This window comes from Cyclopterus lumpus, chromosome 5 (genome assembly GCF_009769545.1).
Source record: "Cyclopterus lumpus isolate fCycLum1 chromosome 5, fCycLum1.pri, whole genome shotgun sequence".
Classification (NCBI taxonomy): domain Eukaryota; kingdom Metazoa; phylum Chordata; class Actinopteri; order Perciformes; family Cyclopteridae; genus Cyclopterus; species Cyclopterus lumpus.
Genome location: NC_046970.1, coordinates 2,950,930 through 2,968,948, shown reverse-complemented (window position 1 = coordinate 2,968,948; position 18,019 = coordinate 2,950,930). Strand labels below are relative to the sequence as shown.

Genomic DNA, 18,019 nt, shown 5'->3' with positions numbered 1-18,019 from the left:
TCCCCCTCTCCCCTCAGGTCATGCCGTTTGGCTGTATAACCATCGGGGAAAAGAAGGATTATAACAATCCTTCGGAAGTGACAGATAAATATGACCTGGGTCAGATCGTTAAATCGTGAGTATCTCAACAACTGCATGCATTGTATGGAGAAAACCTTCAGGATATATATATATATATATATATATATATATATATATATATATATATATATATATGTGTGTGTGTGTGTGTTTATAACCCTGTAAATGCCATAAAGGAAATTGCTTCTTCTCAGGGAGGAGTTCTGTGAGATCTTCAGGGCCAAGGACAAGACGACGATGAAAATGTACACGTGTAAAAAGTTCCTGAAGAAGGACGGACGGAAAGTCCGGAAGGCCGCGAAGAACGAGATCCTCATCTTAAAGATGTAAGTTATGCATCGTGGTTAATGTTCTCTCGATAGTGCATGACTGGTTTTTGCGATAATAATTTTTTTTTCTTTCATCTTCCTAAATATTAATTTCACAGGGATCAATTTCCAGAAAAGGAAAACAAAAGAGAGAAAACAAACGCCGTTGAGTGATGACACTCAAACTGTTGTTGTTTATCTCAGTTTCCCTGTGACGATGTAACTTTTCAGGTAACGCCCATATTAGCATAACCTCGGCCTTATTAAACAATTAAAATTATTATATTTATATAATAGAATTTATATAATATAATAATAATAATATTTTTACAAACCCAGGCAGAGGATTTCTTTATGTTTTGAAATATGTCTGTAGAGGGTCTTTAAAAGTGTGCATGTTTTCTACATTAACTTATTGACAAACTGCTCCCCTCCTCCTTATGGAATTAAAACAGGTTGTAGAGGAACACAGTACTATTATTACTAATAAGTAAGCCAAGCTACTGCATGTCCAAAGATTCGAAAGGACGTGCACGAGTCCCACAATGCAATGCGTTTTACTGACGAACCTCTTGAGTTGTGTATGATTGAGGAAGTGATGTCAGACACTTCTTCTGGGAGCCTTTTGCCTTCCTGGGGGATTCCCGTGCAGGAACAAACCCCCGTTGAGCCTGAACCATCGCACCGTTTAGGGGCCAAATTCACCATTATGTTTCCCAAGGCATAGTCAGCGGTGCTCCCTCTCTCTGTATCGCCGTGACGACTGCGGCGTGTCACTCACGAGCGTTAGAGCAGGTCTTTACATTACGATGGAGACGTCATCTCCTGTGTGACTCCTCTCTCTCTCTCTCTCTCTCTCTCTCTCTCTTGTGACACATCTCCTCAGGGTGAAGCATCCCAATATTCTGCAGCTCGTGGACGTCTTTGAGACCAAAAAAGAGTACTTCCTCTTCCTCGAGCTGTGAGTTCAGATGTCTGTCTGGGGGGGGGGGACGGCTCTCTGCTCGCCTTCTTGGTAGCCGGGGCCCGGCCAACTGTATATGCATTGATGATACGCTCATGGGGAATGAGCTGTTGTAGCCGGAGGCCCTGTAGATACGAGAAAGAGCTCTGAACTCCACTCATTTGATATTCAGATACGATTGCTCGCAAGCTGCTCCATTCTCATCAGCGTGCGTTTCGGGGGAATTTTATGCATTTCCATAGATGTAGTAAATATACGCGATACTCCACTTGATTTGTGGGAATTCTGGGTTTGAAAATAAATAAATAAACATACCATGGGGAAGTGATTAAAACCATTTTCCTTCATTAGGTGGAGTGTGTTGTGTAATAGTGTCAAAAACTGTTATTGTTATTTCGCTATAGAGATACATGGTAAAATTACAATGAGAGAAAAAATGGAGGATGGCAGGAGGGTTTCCAAACTGATAAATGTGCCATTTATGACTCAACAACAGACAGGTAACGCCTTCCTTTTCCCACAGTGCAACGGGCAGAGAGGTGTTTGACTGGATCCTGGACCAGGGCTACTACTCGGAGCGAGACACCAGCAACGTGGTGCGCCAGGTGTTGGAGGCCGTCGCCTACCTCCACTCCCTGCACATTGTCCACAGGAACCTCAAGGTAACAGGAACCTAAAGGTAGCAGGAACCTCAAGTTAGCGGGAACCTCAAGGTAACGGGAACCTCAAGGTAACGGGAAACTCAAGGTAACGGGAACCTCAAGGTAACGGGAACCTCAAGTTAGCGGGAACCTCAAGGTAACGGGAACCTCAAGGTAACGGGAACCTCAAGGTAACAGGAACCTAAAGGTAGCAGGAACCTCAAGGTAACATGAACCTCAAGGTAGCAGGAACCTCAAGGTAGCGGGAACCTCAAGGTAACAGGAACCTAAAGGTAGCAGGAACCTAAAGGTAGCAGGAACCTCAAGGTAGCGGGAACCTCAAGGTAACAGGAACCTAAAGGTAGCAGGAACCTAAAGGTAGCAGGAACCTCAAGGTAGCGGGAACCTCAAGGTAGCGGGAACCTCAAGGTAACAGGAACCTAAAGGTAGCAGGAACCTAAAGGTAGCAGGAACCTCAAGGTAGCGGGAACCTCAAGGTAACAGGAACCTAAAGGTAGCAGGAACCTAAAGGTAGCAGGAACCTCAAGGTAACGGGAACCTCAAGGTAACAGGTAGCAGGAACCTAAAGGTAGCAGGAACCTCAATGTAACATGAACCTCAAGGTAGCAGGAACCTAAAGGTAGCAGGAACCTCAAGGTAGCGGGAACCTCAAGGTAGCAGAAACCTGAAGGTAACGGGGACCTCAATGTAACATGAACCTCAAGGTAACAGGAACCTCAAGGTAGCAGGAACCTCAAGGTATAGGAACCTCAAGGTAATAGGAACCTCAAGGTAATAGGAACCTCACTGTTAATAAAACTGTAACCAAAGGAACAAAATGGGATTATGGGCCGCAGGTTTGATAATTTCCGATCATAAACTAGTAGAAAATGCCGGCCACACAGCACTTTTAGTGAAGTTAAGACAGAAGATTGTTTTATTACATTCTATCTGAGCTCATTTTAATGTTTCATGATGGCGATGAGGATGGGTTTACCACTTAAAAAAAACTATTGGATGGCTTTCCATTCGAGTTCATACATACATTCATGCGCTTTCCTCTCGCACCACAAACAAACAAAAATAGTGTTTGTTTCCTCTCTCTCAAAGATCCATATGTATTTATGGATCATTACCAGGATCGTGTTTATGTCGCAATATGAAGATTAAAAAGGCAACTATGTTCCCAGGTCGTCAGCAATTATTTATGAATGTAAAAACAGCGAAATGTTACTGAGCGAAAAGTCATTTCATGAATAAAAGAACGTAAAAGAACTGGCCGCATTTTATCATCGCAGCCTATACTGGATATACGGGAAATGTAAGCGGCAGATGTTTGTGATGACGAACACAATCGCACAATATTATTATGAAAAGGGATATCCGTATGATTTGAAAACGCGTTCAACGTAAATCCCAAAAGTGAGCTTGATTCAAGGCTATAATTGAGTAAAAGATAAAAAGGTGGCGGCGATGTGATTACTATTCATTGAAAAAAAAAAAAAAAAAAAAAAAAACCTGGATAAGCTCCTGTACCTCGCTTCCTCTCTGTATGGGGATGTCAGCTCAAAAGAAAATCAATACATGTCTTATGTGGAAATACATCAAACCTGGTGGAGGCATTTAGCTTTACTGAATGTCTCTCTTTTTTTTAATCAGATAAATAAACTTTTAGATGCTTCCAGTCTCCTCATCATAGTTCTGTTAACAAAAATGATCTCACAACTGAAAGTCGATACTATAATACGCAATTTCTTTCTTTTTTTTTTTTTTTAGTTGGAGAACTTGGTTTACTACAACCGCCTGAAGCACTCTAAAATAGTCATCAGCGACTTCCATCTCGCCAAGCTGGAGAACGGACTCATCAAAGACCCCTGTGGGACACCAGAGTACCTGGGTGAGAATGTAAATCGACAAATGTGGCAGATAAACACGTCGTGGAGAACGCGATGCGGCTTTTTCCAACTCGCCTTTGACGATGGTTTTTTTTCCGTACTCTGGTTGCAGCTCCGGAGGTGGTTGGCAGACAGCGATACGGCCAGCCTGTGGACTGCTGGGCGACAGGCGTCATCATGTACATACTGTAAGTCATCTACACCTCATTTAAAGTCACCGGGACTCAGTTGATATGGATCGAGATCGCACATCGTGAGACGTTATCGAATACGCTTCTTTTAAATATGGTGCATAGATGTTTTTTGACTCCTGATTCTTGTCGTTCAACCTCAGGCTGTCGGGCAACCCTCCTTTCTACGATGAAACCGACGACGACGATTTTGAAAACCACGACAAGAACCTGTTCCGAAAGATCCTGGCAGGCGATTATGAGTTTGACTCTCCGTACTGGGATGACATCTCAGACTCAGGTACCTTCAGGACAAACACAGTGAACGACTCGCGCCGGGTAAACATGTCGAATTCTCCTTTTGTGACCGTAGAGTGGCCGAAACACAAGTAATTTCTTTTCATGTCCATCAGGAGAACAAACCCTTGAGATGCTTCTGTGTGATTTCTTTGTCTCTGACAGCTAAGAGTCTGGTTGCTCGCCTGATGGAGGTGGATCAAGACCTGAGACTGACAGCCCAGGAGGCTATAAACCACGAGTGGTAGGCGGCAGAGCTTTGATATATTGTGCAGACCATTTTTAATCCAGAGCAGTGTGATCAGACTGCGTTCTTGCTTTCTTTCTCTTTGGTCCCTTGAAATCGCTTTGAGAAGAAAAAGGCCTCTAAAAAGGCTACTCGCTCTTCTTAATGAGCATTTATCTGCCCGGCAACTTACCACAACATATCAATATTTATACTTTATTAAACAATAAGCCAAAGCGGCTTACCTCGTGTGGCTCCAGAGATGGAAATGCCTCGAATTTCTGAAAATAAATATTGGACGGATTGCCATAAAAAATGATCCCTTTACACTTTAACCAGTGACATCATCAGTTCAAAATGTATATTTTAAATGTATTACCAAATATTCAAATTCCCATGACATTCAGTGTTAAGTGCTAATTAGCTAATGCTAGTATGCTAACACACGTGCAACAACAACAATAAACAGCATTGACCTATCATCACGACTTCTTTCTGCCTGATGAATGTTAGTGTAATATTCACTTTCTTTTAGCTCTGTTTTTGGTCTCTGCCAACGCAGGAAGTAGCTGGCTCTTTAGCCGCCGAGTGCTCTGCCGTGTTCACAAGTTAGTTACTCACTGCGTGTGTCTGCCGTGTGGTGTCGGGGCTTTTAGTGCACGGTAGGTTTATAGACCTTTTAGGCAGGAAACGGCGGCCGATACCGCTGAAATTTCACATTCCCTCAGCTTTGTGTAGCTTTATAGCTTTGTGCTAGACAAAGCTATAAAGCTACACAAAGCTGTAAAGCTACATAAAGCTACACAAAGCTATATAGCTACATAAAGCTACATAAAGCTACACAAAGCTATAAAGCTACATAAAGCTACACAAAACTATAAAGCTACATAAAGCTACACAAAGCTATAAAGCTACACAAAGCTACATAAAGCTACACAAAGCTATAAAGCTACACAAAGCTGAGGGAATGTGAAGCTCCAGGCTGATGACAGTTCTCCGCGTTGCTGAAACATGGCAAACATCATAATTGGTAAACATCACGATGTTCATCTTTTAATTGTGAGCATGTTAGCAGGCGGATGTTTTGCTCGTGTACGGCCACACACAGCCGCACAGTGCTGTTTTTCAAGTGGCATCGGTGTGACCACAATAATGCATTCCAGTAGAGACAATCATTCCTTTGGCAAAAGGAAAAACCCTTTTCTTATATAGGGACACCTCATTGAGTTTTGAGGTGGTTCAAATGCGCCCGTTAGCCAGACGTTTCATATTATTGTGTCGAGAACACTATCTATTCATCTATTTTTAGTTTTTCTGATAGAGGCACTTCCAGTTAAGTATGCATGTTGAACACAAGTCGATGGTCACGGGGACAAAAACTAGGAGAAGAAGGCTCAAGCTGACACATAATCAACAATAATCCTTAAAGGCAGTTTGACAGTTTGAAAAATGAACAACAAATTGAGTGATACTGTGTGCAGCAGCCCGAAGCATCCAAAGATAGCATAAAACCCTCTGTTCTTTCCCATTTTCTACTACAGGATCTCCGGTGGTGCAGCTTCAGATAAGAACATCAAGGAAAACGTGTGCGCACAAATTGAGAAGAACTTCGCCAGAGCCAAATGGAAGGTAAGCCCTTCAGTCGTCTCTCCCAGGGAAGTCTCCTTCACGCCGACAGGAGGTTGTGCGACCCTCCAACGCGGAGCGAGCGTTCAGTGGTGCCGCGGTTGTATAACGGTGGAGCGGTCGGTGTTCTCAGGTCACAGCACCCGTCTGAGTTCAGCTTGTGGTCCCTCCTCCTTACAGAAAGCTGTGCGGGTCACGACCATCATGAAGAGGCTGAGAGCACCAGAGCAGAGCGACTCGAAGGCAACCGGCCCCGCGGCCGGGGCCCCGGCGGACGTCGCGGCCCCGCCGGCTGCCACCGACCCCTCCGCGCCTTCGTCTTCCGCCGCGGAGGCCGAGGGGGCCCCGGCTCCCGCTCCCGTCACAGAGCTCCCCGTCACAGAGCTCCCTGCTGCCGGGGCGGAGACGAGCCAACCGGCACCGCAGGCTGGCGCCGCGGAGGCCGCCGCCCCCGCGGAGCCGCAGCATCCGAGCCCGGCGCCGCGGGAGGCCGAGCCCACGACGCGGTGCAACGGGGAGGCTTCGGCCGCGCTCCGTGCAGCCGCCGAGGCCGGGGACGAGCAGGGTTAGACCCCCACCAACCTCCCCTCATCCCCCAGCCCCGCTTCCCCAAACTCCCCCCTCCGTGACCTCTGGTCCTCCCGCACACTGTACACCAGCTGCTAGCATGGTGACACGGACTCTGCTTCTCTCTCACTTGCAGCATTAGCATCATCTTTGCTTACTTTTGACCCCGCCGTGTGTCTTTTTTCACTGACCATCCGGTGTTTTTGTCCGATTGTGTAAATCTTTAGGGGCAAACAGATTTGCTGTCGAGCTCGCAGCTTTAATTCTTCTTTCTCTCCGTGATAAGAGAATACAGGAGCCCGTAGTTGTGCTGAAAAACGGCTTTTGATTCCTTTTTAACGAGCCATCTTGGGGAACTTCTCTCTGCCGTTCTTGTAATTACAGCTTTTTGTTCTTAGAATCGGTAGAAAAATTATTGTTTCTGAAATGTTTAGACCTCGTAAACCGTGATACTCAGCTGGTCCTCACACACGGAGAAGATCACATGTTCCTGTCATTGTTATCTTTCTTAATTGTTCTCGTCTACGCCCAACCGGTCATTGCACGTTGAACAATGACTGCGATTGGTGACTGGGAGTTATCATGCCCAGTACTGCATTTTGAACTCGGCAGCTTCACACACGCACACACACACACACACACACACACACACACACACACACGCACACACGATGTTCCTTTGCTAACTTCCTGCTCAGGAAAGAACCTCATCGCTCTAAGTGTAAAGATCCTGTACATAGAGACCTTTGTAGAAGTAGCCAAAACAGCATGCATTCTCACTTTTTGCTGTTCATTTGACATTTCTGACCACTCGGTGGATCAAGATGCGCCGCCGCCGCCGCCGAGCTCTCGTCTTATCGCCGGCCGCAGAACCTTCGCCTCTCGCCTCCGGCCACGCCGAAGCCAAACGCTCTTTTCAAAAGCACACTTTACATTATGCTCTCTATTGCGACTGTTCCTTTAGCACCCCTGCTGTCAATGTAAGTTACATGAAGAAAAAAAAAAAAAAAAACGGGAAAAAAAAACAGTCTTCATTACATGTGAGCTCTATGCATCCAAATTAATGTGTAGCTTTTCAACGAAAGTGTACTTTTAATTTTATTTGTTGCTATTTGCTTTGGTTTGATTGTGTTAGGATATTCACTCATATGTCTTAATATTTGGTTGTAACTGTAAATCGAAATGTGCATTAACTGACCACATGCGGCTTTCAAAGGTCGCAACATTTTGACTTTCCGGTGATGACGGTCATCTTCACCAACTGACCTGTATTGTACTTAAAGAAATATGTGAATAATTTATTGGGCATTTCTGAACACATTGTTTATTTATTTATATTTGTATTGCCATATCTCTCTTTTTTCTTTCTTTCTTTTTGTCGTCGTTTTTTTTCAACTCTTTCAGTCATGTATTTGATAGCATTTTTTCTCCTTATACTTGATAAACAGTAATAACAATATTTTCCTTTCTTGTCCCCACGTGGTCCTCTCAAGCACTAATAATGAGCTACAGAAGGAGTTCTCTGTCATCACTCTAGAGGGAAATTTAGCAATATATACGAACGGCTGCAGAAACTGTGATTCCTGGTGTCCTTTCGATAAAGTCCATGTACCTGTAAGTAGAAGTCTATAGTCCTTGATACCCAGCAGGGTCCTTTTAAAGGGACAGTGCACCCCAAAATCAAAAAATACATATTTTGCCTCCTACCTGGAGGGCTATTCATCAATCCAGATTGTTTTGGAGATATCGGCTGTAGAGACGTCTGCCTTCTCTTCACTATATCGGCTCTACGTGGCACTCGGCTTGTGATGCTCAGAGTCTCAGAATCTGGTTACTCAAGATAATCTACAGACCTTTTTTGTAGAGGAAAAATATGTATTTTTTGGGGGGTGGTGAAGTCCCTTAAACTAACACATGGCGGCTGTCATGTGAGTGTGATAACTCGTCAAATACCGACGCCATCAGTGCCCCCTGGGGGGTCTGATGACAGTGCAACGAGGCCCCCTTTAGTGTCTGCATGGGAGCCAACAGGCTTTCAACTCACTCACAAAGGTCATCGGTGTGAAGGTCAGGGTGGACAATTGGGTCCAACAGACAGACTGACCTTGGTGTCCCGTCAACGCTGACATATTGGACCTTACTTTTCTCCCGTAACTCACATATTCGACTCTATAAGTTACGTTAACAAATGTTCTTATTTGAGTAAAACTAGTTTTATTTTTGAAACGACGGCGTAATGTAACGGATGGAAACTGGATGTTTATTTTGAAAAGGAAAACTCTGCATGTAACAAGCATCAACTGACACGTCCGTAACCGACGCTGGAGGGTCGTAGTTCGAGGCTCACATGACCAAGTGTCGATATTTGACGAGTTTGGGAGTGAGAATGTGTTGGACGTCCTGAGCTACACACACTGACCCCATGGGGGTCTCACTCCCCGGTCGAGTTTGGGAGTGAGAATGTGTTGGAGGTCCTGAGCTGACACACACTAACCCCATGGGGGTCTCACTCCTTGGTCGAGTTTGGGAGTGAGAATGTGTTGGAGGTCCTGAGCTACACACACTGACCCCATGGGGGTCTCACTCCCCGGTCGAGTTTGGGAGTGAGAATGTGTTTGACGTCCTGAGCTGACACACACTGACCCCATGGGGGTCTCACTCCCTGGTTGAGTTTGGGAGTGAGAATGTGTTGGAGGTCCTGAGCTGACACACACTGACCCCATGGGGGTCTCACTCCCCGGTCGAGTTTGGGAGTGAGAATGTGTTGGAGGTCCTGAGCTGACACACACTGACCCCATGGGGGTCTCACTCCCCGGTCGAGTTTGGGAGTGAGAATGTGTTGGAGGTCCTGAGCTGACACACACTGACCCCATGGGGGTCTCACTCCCTGGTCACACCAAGCAGCAGCCCCAGTGTCAATAATTGGATGACATAATCAAAGTATAATAATATGCACGGCCACTTTTTCTGACTCCATCCAATCTGTTGTCGACTGTCAACGCCTGTGAATTTATATGAAAATGTGCATTTTAGATTAAAAAAAGAAAGAAAGAAAGAATAAAACTGTTCACATTTATAATCTGTAGAATTTCAATTTTGACTTTGTTGTTTTTTATTCATACATGAATCTACTTTCCATTTGTGCTATAGGTAGATTGGTAGACGGACCAGTCATTCAGAATATAACACAATATAATTTCTTACATTGTTTAATATATATATATATATATATATATATATATATATATACATACATACATATATATTTAGATTATAAGTATAGAGGCTTACACTGAAGAATATCTGATTTTTATGTGAATAGATTATTTCATGTCGTCTGTTTTCTTTGTTTAGATGGCGAATAAACACTGTTACACAGATTAAAGCAATGCCCCCCCCCAACACAATACATTCCTCACTGTATTTAATATTCCATGTCTGTTCCTTTCGCCGTGCACTTACAGGTGTATTTGTAGATGTGGTGTTCGCCAGGACCAGTGGTCACCTGTAGGTCCTGTCTTGCATTCGTGAGCTCTGTACTGTACTCCTTCGACTGAGTTGATGACTTTGATGGTTAAAAAAAAATTAAAACAATTCAACATCATCTGTTTATTCATAGCCAATCCTCATCATTTGGGTGCATACATTATTTTCTTCTTTTTTTTAAAAAAGAGGATGGCTCTGTCAGATCTGCAGGATCGTCTCGAGGAAATTCAATTCAATTCAATTCAGTTTATTTTGTACAGCCCAATATCACAAATTACAAATTTGCCTCAGAGGGCTTTACAATCTGTACATACGACATCCCTGACCTTTGACCTCACATTGGATCAGGAAAAAAAACAGAAAAAAAACCTTTCAGGGGGAAAAAAGGGAATAAACCTTCAGGAGAGCAACAGAGGAGGATCCCTCTCCTCAGATGGACAGATGAATAGATGTCATGTGTAGAGATGAACAGAGTTACAGAGTTACATAAACACATTACATGAATATAACAATGTATGAATAGACCTCCAATCCATGAAACAGAAGGAGGAAATGTGGGTAGCAGCCTGCTTGTCACCCCCCCCCCCCCCCCCCCCACTACCGGGGAAGAGCATCTGTGTTACACACTCTCAATTAGCACGCTTGTAGCAGCCATCCTGGTGGGGTGTGAACTCGGGTTCGGGCACAGCGGTGCCGTTTGGTGACACTTTCCAAGACACTTTATTATAAAGAGAGCTCACTCTCTAGGCCCTCTGGGAGGGGGGGGGGGGGGAGTGTCTTCTTCATGCCCACTGTACAAAGACGTGCAGCCACCCGTGCTCTCATCGGGGGCTCAGGGGGATCCTAACTGTGCCTCCGTGTCGTTGGAGGACTTCATTAAGAACGGTTGGTTTCAACCGGCGGTCTAGAGATGAAAGGCTGCTGATGGGCGCGTGTGTCCTCGCCGGAAATATAGCAATATAGCAATATAGATATTCGGTTGCCAAATCGATAGAGAAATGCTCGACAAGCACAAGTTATTCGGGGTTTGAGCGTCGCTGCTTGCAGTAAGTGTTTCCGCGCATTGATATTGACGTTTCCATCTTTGGTGACTCTCATGCGTCCGAATCAAACTGATGACGATGCTCCCGGTAACGTGTGATAGTGATGAATGGGTGCGGTGTGCAGCATATGGATTCATCGGCGAGTGATTAATAAAACAATCAATCGCAACAGCTCCCCCTTATCGGTTTACTGTCTCAGCCTTCTGCGTGCCACGGAAGTCCAGCAGGGGAAATACACTGTAGTGAATGTCAGGGTCGGTGTGGAGAACAAAAAATAAAATTAAAATCCAAAAGCATCGATAGCAAAATCGGCCTCCAGTAATCAAGTTTTGTGTTGTGAAACAGATGAAGCTGAATGAGGTTTTAGAAGGTTATTGATTATTATTAGCCAATGGTTTCTTTTATGTAACGTTTCCAGGCCCAAAGATGAAAAAAATAGCCTATTTGCAAATGTTTTTATTAATGTGTACTGTCCCTTATCAAAGAAACCAACGTCATAAAGAGGTAAAACTAGTACGCTAATTATTATTATCAAGACCAAAATCATCTCATGACACCCTTAGTAATAAAAAGGTAAAACTACCCTCCAAAGCCATGAAACTAAACTGTGAGTTAGTTAAAAAGTAAGAATAAAAAGAATAATATAGCTCCACCTCAACCAGCGATAACAGCAAAACACAATCAGTCACAGGAGTCCTTCTACTATGAATAATAAGTATTTTCTATGGCCCTGTTTATTGGGCACAGGAGGAACAGTGCAGTGGACACTGTTGCATCCTGCCATCTGCTGGTGGACGACGCGTATTGCAGCTGTCAGCAGGACTCCTGTTGTGAGTGCGTCGCGGCAACAGAGAGCAGTGTTGTCCCCATCTTTCCCCTGTATAACTCGTATAGGCCTGTTTGTGACTGATCCAAGGTCGGGGGGGGGGGGGGGGGGGGGGGGCATGGAATTATAATGTCAGCTCATCACGCCTTCAAAGGAGTCCGGCATTTTTAACCCGGGGGGGGGGGCCACGTTTTCAGAAGGACGCCCGTGAACCAGTTCCATGTGCCAGACTTCTGCCTCTCTTCTCCCACAATGCACCAAGTGTCCCACGAGCTGCTTCTGAGCTACACCGTGATCGGACTCCACGATAAGACGGCGCTGGATCCCACGTCTGAAGAAGCCAGATACCATCTCCTGCCCCCACCGTGGAGGCAACGCCCCAGAGAAACACACGTCTCGGTTTGCACTGGGAAGAATGGCGACGTGATCCGATTCGGGCCGGGGTCAACCCTTTTGTTCTGGGTCGTACATGGAATTTCCTAAATGCTCATCAGCCTCTTGGTTTTCAGCCACTTTCTTGATTCGGAAAGTGGCTGAAAACCAATCTGGTTGAATCCGGAGGAGGCTGGATTCGAAGTGACGGGGTGATGATGCAGATATGATTCAGGGGGGTCGTCCAGGACCGTCCCACCCTGACTCCCATCGTCGGCTCTGCCGCTCCTTGGTAGAGGGATCAGATAAGAAGGGGAACAGAGCTCTGTCTATGATGGGGAGGAAAGAAAAAGGGGACGACAGAGTTCTCTAAATCCCAAATGTCATCTGATGCCTGGAAAGCCCTGTGATGCTCTGCCCAACCATCTGACCTCCTTCTGCCCTGAAACAAAGCCACATGCTACGGGGGGGAAAGGAGCCTCCAAAACCTGCTCTCATCTCCACATCTCCAATATGTCAGCGGGCAGATGAACATCTCTTTGCGGCATAACCTCTGTGACGCTCATGTTACATGAAGAGCGCGTTCAGAGGCCCCCAAAACCAAAAGAACGCCTCCGGAACGCAGGAAACGCACGCCGGCTGCACTCCGATTGTTTTATTTTTTTTTTATTCACAATTCGTTCGAGCGGAATTCGAGAACGCGACACGTTTTTTTTTTTTTTTTTGCATCGCTGCCTTCTTCGTGTTTTTTAGACTGAAAAAAATTGTGTTTCAACTCAGATGAATTATGAAGCAGCCGAGAATCCAGCAAACATTTATTCCCCCGTTGCTCCTTCGCGTCCCGGTTTGTTCTCTGCTGCCCAAACGTTCACGCTCGAGAACCATTTTAGCATCAAGACATCACGCTATGTATTACATTATAGTCCATTATGAAGATTAATGGAAAGAGAAAGAGACGTGATCCACATTTCCTGATCATTTCCATGGGAAAAGTGGCCTAAATCAACCAAATCAGTCGAATCTCATTAAGAGTCCATTGATTTTGTGGCATAATAGAGACTTTCTTTGCATGCTACACATTGATATCCAATCATGTCTGCTTTCCTGACCCAGATGGTTGTGGGAGGACGTGAGTCACTCATGGGCTCTTCAGGGGTCTTCAAGGCTCTGATGAGGTGCAGAGACTCTGATGGGCTTAACTGAAGGGGGGGGGGGGGGGGGGGGGGGGGAGCCAGACCTGCTCTGCACACACTCCAAAACACACATTCCTTGGCATTCAACCATTTGATTTATTTCCATTGAACCATCAGAAGTGGGCCTTAAGTCACACCGTGATGAGAACCTACAGACTAAAGGATCTTATGGGGAGAAGCTAGGAGGATTCATGACATTGTCACTGTTGTTGTTTTTTATATTGTACATACATGTTGCTACCCTGTTGTCTTTAATGTCTTTTTATATTTAAATATGGTATGTACGACGAGAGCGTACGCGTAACCGGAGTCAAACTCGCCAATAAAGCTGATTCTGATATGCATCAATAGGTTGGACATGTTTTACATCTTCAACTTTGTTGAATCCAAAAAGTAGATCTGTAGCTGAGCGTGACATCTTTGGATCAGATCAAAACAAATATGTTCACAATGTGGATGAAGACGAGGATTTAGTGCCATATGTATCGAGGTGGTCCAGCAGTTGTATGGATGTGGTCCACGAATAAAGCCTTCGTTACTTTTCAGATGACAGTTTTTCATCTTTCCTGTCCAGGGAAAACCACGTATCTCCAGATGTGACGATGTTGATGCTCCTTTATTGGGCCTCCTACTTCGTTAGCTAAATAAACGTTAAAAAAAAATAAAGCCTTTTGGATCAGGTGGAGAGAAAATATGGTGCTTTTAGGAAAACTCCAGAAGTGAGCCTCCTCTCCTCCCAGTGGCCGGGATCCCCAGACGTGAGGTTAACCCTTTGACCTTCCTGTCTGAAGAAGTACTGCGATATACGCCTCCCACTAAAGACATTTGTGCCCGCCATGAGCCTCTTCCACGCGGCCGCGCGCCCCCAATTCTGCCCCTGTGATGGCGGCATAATGTAGCAAGCAAGCAAGGATGGCGTAAAGGCGCTACGTCTTCATGGAAATATGGAACGAGGATCGAAAGGGACGAGCGAAGATGCTACGAACTGGGCGGTAGAACCTCCGGGATCATTTGATCCCATGTGACCATCCAGGCAAATTGGTGGATCCGAATGTTATTAAAAAAAAACATGCGTGAAGTCGGCCACTGACTGGTCGATACGTGCGATGCATCGAGTGGACCGGTCTGACGGTAACTCCCGGGCCACTCCCCCCCCCCCCCCGCCCCTGGAACAAAATCCTAAATGATGGCTTTGTTCTATTCAAGCGGCCCAGTGATGTAAACCATGATGTGATGTATGACATCATGCTTTGGGGGGGGGGGGGGGGGGGGGGGGGGAGTAATCGCCCCTTGATCGCCCCCCCAGAATCCCCAGAATCTCCCCGGAGAGTCCAAGCGCCAACGACTCTGTCAAGACTTTATCATCACAGAGCATCTGTTAATAATTAACAAAGATCTTTTCTTTATCCGACTCGTCTCTCCTGATTGAACTCCCATTCGGCTCAGTTAATGGTAGCCTGGAAAGGACAGAGATAAGTATAACGCAGCATACATCATAAAATACATAATGATAACACCGTTTTGTCGGCAGCATTTCTTTTTGACACCGTTTTTCTGTTCTTTTTTTAAAGGAAAAAATGGTGTGTTTATTGTAATTTTTCAAATAATTGAATGTCTGCCTCTGGTCAACTTGTTGAGAAATTAGTATTGATTTACAGCCCGATCAATCTCCCACAACTATAGTCTGATTACCTCCAAGCACTGAACTTAATGAACCTTTAAGTACCGATCGAGCTTCATCTGAATATATTAACTGATTGCGGATTAGGAACGTGCATAACCAATATTAGTCCTATTAGTCCTAGAGGTTAGTCAGCAGAACGTCTCTAGAAACTAAAAACAGATAAAGGATATTTAATGTGTAATATGTAATGTAATGAAGACACTCTGATAGAAGTGTTTTACTTTCCAATAGCTTCATTACAAATACAAATACAATGCGTATATTTTATACAAATGTGCATACATGTCTCTTTAACAGGTACAACTTTATTCCAAGGATCCAGGGGGATTCTGGGCAGAACAATGGAAAACATTCAGTTTTATCAATCACAATGAAGGGGGGGGAGCATTCCAGTCTTATAAAATATAGAGCTTTAATTTATTAGTCAGCAACAACAATGGAAAGGGAAGAAAGAGTCATTTACACAAGTAGACAAGAACATCACCGTTGTGCATTTAGTTTTTTTTCTTCTTTTTTTCTCTCCATAAAGTCTGATGATGCAAAAAATAAAACAACAACAAAAAAACACTCAAAAACTACAGACACGTTTTTTTGTTTGTTTTCTTTTTTGAAAAATACCAACAAATTGTACAACCTGTCTTTGCATTTTTTTTTTTGTTCTTCTTCTCTGGTCTCATTTTGGAGGAGACAACCAGGAAGTGTGATTGATTTCTGGGAACGCAGACAGATACATCCCACATTGAGGAGCAGATAGAGATACCTCCGTATGAATTATAGATGCATCTTCCCAAAGGCATTCAAAACAGCCTGCACACCAGAGCCAGGCGTGGCGTATTAAAAGCCTTGAAATATCACAATGATACACCTTATTCCAGATGTTTTTTTCCTCCCCATCATATATTTGTATAAATCCAAAATGGCTTGCTGGAGAAATGCTTTTAATAGAGCACAACAATTCTGATCAATAGAACCGTCACACATCTTGTAATAAAAGCCCATTCATCAAATTAAATGTCATTAATGTGCCATGGAATGAGGCATTGTGTGCTGTCCACGCGCATATGCAAGCGCTCCAAATCAAAAATCTATATTCCTGTCAATGAGAAGATGCACCATGCTTTTAATACGGGGTACATTTGTAGCGAGGGCTTCTTTAAAGCGTTTGTTTTCCCCGTCACGTGCACTGAGAACGTCCCACACTGCACACCCAGAGAGATGAAAAACAGAAAGAAAAGAGGACCACACGGTATCAGAACTACAGTACGAATACAAGGTTCATGCACACAATGAAAGCCAGCTTCCCAATATTTTGGTTAGTGTCACAACATTGTTACAATGCTCTGTTGTGTATACGGGCAAATCTTTTTTTTTTCATTTTTTTTTTTCACATGTGACTGTAAAAGGAAGAACGACAGATGTGTCGGGTGCTCAGACGGCTGCTGTCTGGTCTGAGCACCTCTTTCATCTTCAATTGGATTATTATTTATTTTTTTAAATGTTTTTTCTTCTTTTTCTTTGTTCCTCACAGAAGTCGACTATAACTTGCTCGAGTGTGCTTGTTGCGTTCGGCCCCCGGGCCGATGTCCCCTCAAAGTAAAAGAATAATGCCCTTTTGTGCAAAACGTGACCCTTTATTGCACCTCAATCTCAGCTCAAAGGATGTTTTGCATTTTAAAACCACTATGTGTCCTCGTAGGTTTGATAACCAAAAAAATTATTTAAAAACAAAACCCTGATCTGATGCTTCCTTATTTCAACTATGTATCTTTAAACTTGAGTGTTTTGAGGGGGCCAGAAGAAGCCGGAGAACAATTGAGATTTTCCACAAAAAAAAAAAAATCAAAATTAGTATCCGGGCTGAATAGCAGCGACAATGCTGGATAATTTTTACAATCAGTCCTCCAACGAGGAAGGAAATAGAATGAATGGGTGCGAGGAGCACCCGTTTTCCTTATTGAAAGGCCCGATCGCACCAGGTGGGGAACATTTGAATACTCATCTGTACATCTGGGTCCCCCCCCCCCCCCCCCAGTAACTGGGACCATGTGTCGATGCTCCCGTTGCAATATTTAAGTCCATGTCCGCGTGCAGCCGTGAGGGAGTTGCGTCACAGGGGCGTTCCAGAAATAAAAAGAGCCTCGGCATCGAGTCAAAGCGAGCAAAGAAACAACAGAGATCCCGTCACCCCTCGTCCACAACCCCCCCCCCCCCCCCACACACACACACACACACCCCCACCCCCCGTTACAGCTTACACGCCTGATAACACATTCCAAAACAGTCGCCAAGGTCACATGATGCTGACAGATGAGTTCTGTAATGACAGTAACAGCAACAATAAAATTAACAACATCAATAATAACAATACTATTTGCCCCCAAAGGTACCTATACACAAAGAGCATGTTTTTTTTTTCTTTCTATAAGTACAAAGAAATCCACAGAATGATACTATATACAACCTACAATAAATACTGTGTATCATATATCTTACTGTTTTGATGGATGTGGGGGTTTTCTGTTTGAAAGCCTCTTTAATTTTTTATTTTCAGTTTGCTTTTTTAATGGGTTTTGTGGATTTATTTTCACGTTTCGCTACTCTCAATGAGTCTCTCCCCGTTTTCACGGGGTGGTGGTGGGG

At 44.4% G+C, this 18,019-nt stretch overlaps 1 protein-coding gene across 1 annotated transcript in view; it reads left to right on the top strand.

The window, feature by feature from the left end:
• The window catches only part of LOC117731175 (caM kinase-like vesicle-associated protein), a 33,938-nt gene extending 24,133 nt beyond the window's left edge, over window positions 1-9,805 (top strand). The window contains exons 2-11 of the mRNA XM_034533351.1: window positions 18-115; window positions 276-407; window positions 1,276-1,350; window positions 1,877-2,015; window positions 3,771-3,891; window positions 4,002-4,077; window positions 4,224-4,360; window positions 4,522-4,600; window positions 6,124-6,211; window positions 6,389-9,805. Coding sequence (XP_034389242.1) covers window positions 21-115; window positions 276-407; window positions 1,276-1,350; window positions 1,877-2,015; window positions 3,771-3,891; window positions 4,002-4,077; window positions 4,224-4,360; window positions 4,522-4,600; window positions 6,124-6,211; window positions 6,389-6,778 — 1,332 coding nt within the window. The 5' untranslated portion in view covers window positions 18-20 and the 3' untranslated portion in view covers window positions 6,779-9,805. The remainder of the gene's footprint in view (window positions 1-17; window positions 116-275; window positions 408-1,275; window positions 1,351-1,876; window positions 2,016-3,770; window positions 3,892-4,001; window positions 4,078-4,223; window positions 4,361-4,521; window positions 4,601-6,123; window positions 6,212-6,388) is intronic.
• Window positions 9,806-18,019: the final 8,214 nt, after the last annotated feature.